The 7,700-nt window shown below is 36.8% G+C and overlaps 2 protein-coding genes across 2 annotated transcripts; both read left to right on the top strand.

Moving 5' to 3' along the window:
- The first annotated feature begins 1,316 nt into the window (after positions 1-1,316).
- LOC142624721 (putative polyol transporter 6) lies at positions 1,317-4,968 on the top strand. Its single transcript, XM_075798444.1, has 2 exons — positions 1,317-1,708; positions 3,391-4,968. Exons 1-2 carry the CDS (start codon positions 1,600-1,602, stop codon positions 4,791-4,793), a joined length of 1,512 nt encoding a protein of 503 aa, XP_075654559.1. The 5' UTR covers positions 1,317-1,599; the 3' UTR covers positions 4,794-4,968.
- Positions 4,969-5,260: 292 nt separating this feature from the next.
- Positions 5,261-5,896, top strand: LOC142625438 (putative mitochondrial protein AtMg01250). Its single transcript, XM_075799095.1, has one exon. The coding sequence runs from the start codon at positions 5,261-5,263 to the stop codon at positions 5,894-5,896; it is 636 nt and encodes a 211-aa protein (XP_075655210.1).
- Positions 5,897-7,700: the final 1,804 nt, after the last annotated feature.

The following is a 7,700-nucleotide window of genomic DNA, read 5'->3' on the forward strand; positions in this document are numbered from 1 at the left end:
AATTATGTGGCTCTCATTGATTCCAAATTAAAAACTTAAAAACAAAGGTGTGCCTCTCATTGCTTGTCGTGTATACAGCTAGAGCTATCAGGCTAGCAGAGCAAACGGTTTGTAAAAGTAGAAGTTCAGTTGTTTTGTTTATTAATCTCTCTTCCTGTTTCTGAAGAAGCAGCTCATTTCAAGAAATTCAAGCAATACCGTGTTCGCGTTTTGCTTAGTGTCCTCTCCAGCTCTCCTCTCCCAAATCCAAAAAATAATTTTCAACCTCTCTTTCTATGAATATCTGAAAATCTCTCACTCTTTTTGTGTGTGAAGATCTGTGTTTCCAACCATGGTTTGAAATCTTGATTGCTCCAAGAGGCTATGCCATACTTTACTTCAGTCATCACAGACGCAAATCTAAGAAAAAAAGCAACTAGATTTTTCTGCAAAACACACGGGCTCTATGTGAGCGTTTGGATCCGTATGAATTTTGCTGCGTTTTGCGTTTTCTTCTTTTTCTTTTTCCTTTTTTTTTTCTTTTCTGCACTCTTTACGAGCCGTCAATATTGACTTTCTGTGTAAACAGTATACATGTACTGTTTACGGGTCAGTTCACGGGTCCCGAGCCGTGAATATTGACTTTCTCTCTGAAAAGTATATCTATACTGTCCGTCGACAGTCCATAGCTCCATAAATATTATTTTTCAACTAAAAAATTGTCAAGCTATTTATATATTTAAAAATTATTTTATTATAATATTTTTAATTTTCAGGTATCCAAACGGACTTATATATGTTTCATTGATTTAGCAAAACCGGTTCAATCATTCTGATTTTCGATTTAACCGACAGTTATATGCTTTTTCTTATTTTTGGTTTTACTGAATAATCGGACCGGATTAATGTCAAGTTCTCGATTGGACCGGCTGGTTCGAATTTTAAAATAGTGAAAGAATATCTTATTTTATAGGTATTTTAAGATATATTTTTATCCAGTCGTTTAAGATTTTTTATTTATTAAACTTAAGGTTTAGGGCATTTGTGAAGCAAATAAAAGTCAAGATAAATCTTCCTCTTAATAGTATGGAGGATAGACTAACAGCTTGTAATCTTTGTGTGTCTGAAGACTTACTAAAAATTATATATATCCATTTTAACTTCACATATCTAAAAATAGTATTAAAATTTTAAAAAAATATATATATTAGTCATGTTTAATTTGAATAGTTGTTGTAGATTCCGACAAAACAGCCCATATTATATAATAGGACATCCTAATCAGCTGTCATCTCAATTTTGAGTCATCAATCTAATCCAATCAAAGTCCGGATTAGCCGAAGGAGAACTACCTTCAAACAAATATGATCCAAAAATAGATCATCGCTTAGCCATATCCAGCCCCATAATCTTCAACCCCCCTCCCCAACATCTATAAATATCTAATTGGAGAGGTCAAGGGAAACTCGCCCATGCGAAGCTCTGAAACTCAATTACGCCTCTTATCATTTGGTCTGGCTTCCCTTATTCTCTACAGCAGATGAGACATTTGGAGGCTAAAACTCACTGTTAATCCCTCTTGCCTTGTCTCTCCATCTCCAACCATTTAACTTTGAAAGGATGACGATGACGATGGCGGAGGGTAAGGTGCAAGATGTGAAATCGTATAACAGCTATTCTCTTTCCTGTACAATAGTGATCTCTATGATCACTGTTATTTTCGGCTATGGTAAGTTCTCTCTGCACTGTACGTGTGTTTGTTTATGGGGAACCATGAGAAAATAAAAGTCATTGATTAGTGATCTTAATATTAAGTGCTAAGACTGCTTCACATATTCGTGCTTAGATCATAACTATATGCATCTTTTTCTTCACATTAAGATTTTTTTTTTTTTTTTAATTCATATTTCAACTTTACATGATAAGGAGCATGCATGAATGGTGACTTTTACTCAAAATACGACCTTTACGTGCAACGACTTTATCATTTAAAAAAAAAAAAATTCTAATGAATAATAGGGACTGGATATTGCCTCGTCCTTAAATCACTGCCAGCATGATGAGCCTGATAAATACAAGTCGCATCTTGTGTAGCTATAATCTAGCACCTAAAAAAGTGTACTGAAATTTAATCCTTTATAATTTTCAAAAATTAAAAAAATTAATCTCTTTTTTATTATTATTACTAACTTGAAATTTCATCTATATGTATGGATACATTTAAACATATACAATAAAATAAATAAAATAATCTCTATATATATAATTTAAATATTATTGATAGTCATTTTTATATTTTGTTAACTCTTTAAAAAATATGTAAGGATATTATTAGGTATAAAATGTAAATTGTCTATTTTTTTTAAATTATTGCGAAACACAAATTTTTTTATAATTCATTTATTCTAGACTCTTTGATTTTTTGTACATAATAACTCACTTTGATGAATATTTATAATGTGGTCCCACATTTGATTCTAAAATTAAGAAATAAAACTCTTTAAGAATATATAATTTAGGATACATGACGCAAAATTTAAACTTTAATTTAAAATTTTATTTTGAGCTTCAAGCTTCACCTATTATTGTGTGTGTATATATATATATATATATAAATTATTATTATTATTATTATTATTATTATTATTATTATTATGATAAAGTTTAATTAGAAAATTAGTTGTAACCTAAAGTTACAACTTAATTCAATATCTTCTAATTGAATGTGGATTTTAACAAATCTACCATTAAATTAATTTTTTTTCTTATATTCTCCATACTTGCAAAAATTTTGGAAAATAAAAAATCAATATTTATGTCATCAATCAATTATTTAAATTACAAGTTTTTATAGTCTATGGGTCCGTTTGGATAGAACTTATTTTGCTGAAACTGAAAACTGAAAATACTGTAGCAAAATAATTTTTAAATGTGTGAATAGTACTATGAGACCCATTTTTAATGAAAAAGTTGTTGAAAAGTGAAATTTGTGGGACCCGTGAACAGTGCATTTGTGCACTGTTCATCACTGAAAAGTCCATCTATGCGGCTGGGTTAAAAAAAAAAAAAACCAAAAACGTGGACGTAGACGCCAGACTTGGATCCAAACGCCCTCTATATTATGCATAAAAAATAAGTTTATAAATCATATAATAAATAATATCTTATTGACACAAAATTTGATATATATATATGTTAAAAATATAAAGAACATGCAATCTAACAGTCAGCTTTTCAAAATATGTAGCAATATTGATTTTTTTTAAGAAGTTGTAATATTAAACTACAACTAATTTTGTAGTCAAACTTTACCATTATATTATTATTACTATTAGATTTTAATATATATATATATATATACACACACACACAAACACACACATATATTAACTCTTGTCCTTAATTATTCAGATACTGGTGTTATGAGTGGTGCCATGATATTTATCGAAGATGATCTAAAAATCAGTGACTTCCAAGTATCAGTCCTGGCTGGAATCCTCAACATATGTGCTTTGTTTGGCTCTCTTATAGCTGGGAAAATTTCAGATTATATTGGTCGTCGTTATACGATTGTAGTGGCCTCCATTATTTTCTTGATTGGCTCAGTTCTAATGGGTTGGGGCCCAAACTATGCTGTACTTCTTGCCGGAAGGTGCACTGCTGGCGTTGGCGTGGGCTTCGCTCTTATGATTGCACCAGTTTACACTGCGGAGATTTCTCCTGCTGGCCATCGAGGCGCTCTCACTTCTCTACCAGACGTTGCCATAAGCTTTGGCATCTTAATTGGCTATGTATCAAACTACTTCTTTGGCAAATTGAGTTTGAAACTTGGATGGAGGCTGATGCTTGGAATAGCAGCGCTCCCTTCGCTTGCCTTAGCTATAGGCATCCTAAAAATGCCAGAGTCACCAAGGTGGCTTGCATTTCAAGGCCGTCTAGCTGAATCCAAGAAAATGTTGTTGAAAGTTTCTCAAAGCGAAAAAGAAGCCGAAATGAGGTTCCGGGACATCAAAATTGCAGCTGGGATCGATGAAAATTGCACCGACGATGTTGTTAAAATTTCAAAAACTGGTAAAAACGAACAGGTTTGGAAAGAGCTGTTTTTGAAGCCTACCCCTGCTGTACGAAGAATTTTATTCACAGCAATTGGACTCCATTTCTTCGACCATGCAACAGGTATTGAGGCAGTCTTGTTATTTGGTCCAAGAATTTTCAAGAAAGCTGGAGTGCATAAGAAGAGCAAGCTGTTGCTAGCCACTGTTGGGACTGGGATTATAAAGACCGTGTTTATATTTATAGCTACGTTTCTTATTGACAAACGTGGAAGGAGGCCACTCTTGATGATAAGCGCAGTGGGTATGGTTTCAGCCCTAGGAGTAGTAGCAACTGCACTCACCATAGCTGAACAACATGACGAACCGCTGTGGGCACTGGTCGTTAGCCTTGTTGCAGTCTATACATTTGTGGCTTTCTTTTCAATGGGGATGGGTCCTATTGCATGGATCTATCTCTCAGAGATGTTCCCCTTGAGGGTCAGAGGACTTGGTGTTGGAATTGGGGTTGCTGTGAATAGACTTATGAATGCTACAGTTTCTATAAGTTTCATTTCACTCACCAAAGCACTCACGATTGGCGGGGCCTTCTTTCTGTATTGTGGTTTTGGTTTGTTATCTTTGCTGTTCATCTATTTCTGCATGCCCGAGACCAAGGGAAAGACTTTGGAAGAGATTGAGGATCTCTTTAGCAAGAAGAAGAAAAATGTTGATGCAGAAGCTATGCAGCCCAACCCAACCCAAACAAATAGGCAATCGTAGGAGTTGCTTGTGCTTTTCTCTTCTCTTTTCTTTTCTTCTTTTTTGAGGGGGGAGTGGGGAGGGGAGTGTATAAACTTTTGAATACTGTAAATTATACTCGTTTGATAAATAAAGAGTAATAAAATTTATTTAATGTATTATCTGCACTCACTAAGCAAGACAAAGGTTCTTCTTACGCACCTTTTTTTCCTAAATAATTACATTTGTAGAAGGGTGTAAATTATTTTAATCCATCAACCTGACAAATCTAATCCATCACAATTTAGCCCAATTTTTTTTTTTGAGATGAGAATTTAGCCCAATTTGATACCTTGAATTAATTTTTTTATGCAATAACAGAGTCAAAATTTTGTTATTCAAGGACCGAATAAGAATATCATCATCATCATCATCATCATCATCATTATTATTTTAGATTATGTTCCTACTATACATATGTATGGGTTTGGTTAATATATATGCCCTTAATGGGATCTCTTGCACTTAAATTGGATATTAGTAAGGCTTATGACCGAGTTGAGTGGGGCTTTCTAAAAGGCATTATGATTAGATTGGGATTTCCTGAAGTTTGGGTGGATAGGGTCATGTGTTGTGTTACTACAACTTCTTATTTTGTCCTTATAAATGGGAAAACATATGGCCATATCACTCCATCTAGGAGTCTCCGACAAGGAGACCCTCATTCACCTTATTTGTTTCTTTTATGTACAGAAGGATTCACATTATTGCTTCATAAAGCAGAAATAGAGGGACGAATACAAGGTGTGTCTATTTGTAGGAGGGCCCCAAGAATTACCAATATATTGTTTGCAGATGACTCATTGATTTTTTGCCAAGCGAAGCAAAGTGAAGTCCAAGTTATTTCAGAGATCCTGCAAGGGTATGCTGATGCTTCGGGTCAATGTATTAACTTGGATAAATCTTCTATTTACTTTAGTGGCAACACACCACTAGAGCAGAAGAATTGGATCAAAGACTATCTGAGGGTAAAGGAGGTGGACCGGTTTGAAACTTATTTGGGCTTGCCTATGTTGGTGGGGCGAGCAAAATACCACTCATTTGCTTACCTTAAAGATAGGGTATGGAAAAAGCTCCAAGGGTGAAAGGGTAAGATGCTTTCTAGAACTGGGAAGGAAGTACTAATAAAGGCAGTGACCCAATCTATTCCCACTTACTCCATGAGGGTATTTCAATTACCTAAGAAGCTTTGCGATGAACTCAATGCCATGTGTGCCAAGTTTTGGTGGGAACAGGAAGGAGAGGAGAGGAAAATTCATTGGAAGAGGTGGAACAAACTAACGGAAGCCAAGAAGGTGGGAGGCTTGGGATTTAGAGACCTAACATCTTTCAACCTTGCCATGTTGGCAAAACAGGGTTGGAGGTTAATGCAGCAGCAAGATTCTCTGATGTTTAAGTGCTTCAAAGCTAGGTACTTCCCACGGAATCATTTTTTGGAAGCTTCGGCCCCTCCTAATTGCTCTTATGTGTGGAAGAGCATAATGGCAGCTAGTCCAATCCTAAAATTTGGATGTTGTTGGAGGGTGGGTGATGGTTCTAAAATCAGAGTCTCTACGGATAAGTGGATCCCGAATCATCCAACGAATGGAGTTTTGCACCCACCAACCATGGAGGAGAGTGATTGGTATGTTTCGGACCTCATTAACCAAGAACAGAGGGTGTGGAGACATGAAATCATACAGGCAATCTTCCATAAGGACGATGCTGATGTTATCCTCAGAATTCCCCTAAGCCACAGACAAGCATCAGACATAATAATGTGGTTACATACAAAAAAGGGTGTTTATTTGGTCAAGTCGGGCTATCACATGGCAAGACAACTTCAGAAAATAGATAATGGGGCAGAAACATCGTCGGGTCCAGTTGAAGTTCAGGTGTGGTCGAAAATTTGGAAACTTAATGTGCCTAACAAGATTAAGGTGTTTGGGTGGCGAGCCTGTCAGTATATTCTGCCAACCCGTGCTAATCTTAGGCGAAGGAAGATCATTGAAGATGATGGGTGCATCCTCTGTTCTTGTGAGTCCGAAACAGGGGTCCATGCACTGTGGGAGTGTGCTGTAGCGAGGGATGTTTGGGCGGGCAGCTTGGTTCGTTTGCAGAAATGGGGCTCGGGCCAACTGGATGTCCTTCAACTTTTTCATGAGTTGCTATTGAGATTAACCACAGCTGAGTTTGAACTATTTCTGGTTCAATCTTGGCTGATTTGGAACCAAAGAAACACAGTAATTCATGGAGGAAAGGTGAGAGATTCGAGATGGCTGAACAAAAGGGCGTGGGATTATCTCCGTGAGTTCCAACAGTCACAAGACCAGCTGAATTTCCAAGTGCCAAGTTTGAGTGCAAACTCCTGGCATGCCCCGCCGGAACCAGCCTACAAGTTGAATTTTGACGCTGCAATATTTAAGGAGTTGAACTGCTCAGGAGTTGGCGCTATAATTCGAAATGGGAAAGGCGAGGTCATGGCAGCTATGTCTGCAAAAGGGCCCCCAGTTGAGGATAGCGAAGAGGCCGAGATCTTTGCATGTAGAAGGGCGGTGGAATTTGCCATTGATGCAGGTTTTTCTGACTTGGACATCGAGGGAGATAATATAGCGGTCATGAACTCACTCTCGCATTATGGATCTAACATGTCTCGGCTTGGTCATATTGTTCATGATATCCAGTGGCTCGTGACAGGTCTTAGATGGGCACATTTTAGTCATGTGAAGAGAAGTGCTAACTCGGTTGCACACTCACTAGCTAGACACGCCAAAAATGTACCTGAGGATATGATCTGGTTGGAGGAAACTCCCCTACCAATTGTAGAAGCCTTGTGTGGGGGCAAAAAGATCCTGATGAGAATGTGGGCCTTTTGGGCCGTGTTAAGGAAGGTCGACCTGCTACTGGGTT

This window comes from Castanea sativa, chromosome 2 (assembly GCF_040712315.1).
Source record: "Castanea sativa cultivar Marrone di Chiusa Pesio chromosome 2, ASM4071231v1".
Taxonomy (NCBI): domain Eukaryota; kingdom Viridiplantae; phylum Streptophyta; class Magnoliopsida; order Fagales; family Fagaceae; genus Castanea; species Castanea sativa.

Coding starts and splice junctions, on each gene's coding strand:
- LOC142624721 (XM_075798444.1), top strand. CDS start 1,600: ATGACGATGACGATGGCGGAGGGTAAGGTGCAAGATGTGAAATCGTAT. Junction 1,709..3,390: donor CACTGTTATTTTCGGCTATG/GTAAGTTCTCTC, acceptor TTAATTATTCAG/ATACTGGTGTTATGAGTGGT.
- LOC142625438 (XM_075799095.1), top strand. CDS start 5,261: ATGGGATCTCTTGCACTTAAATTGGATATTAGTAAGGCTTATGACCGA.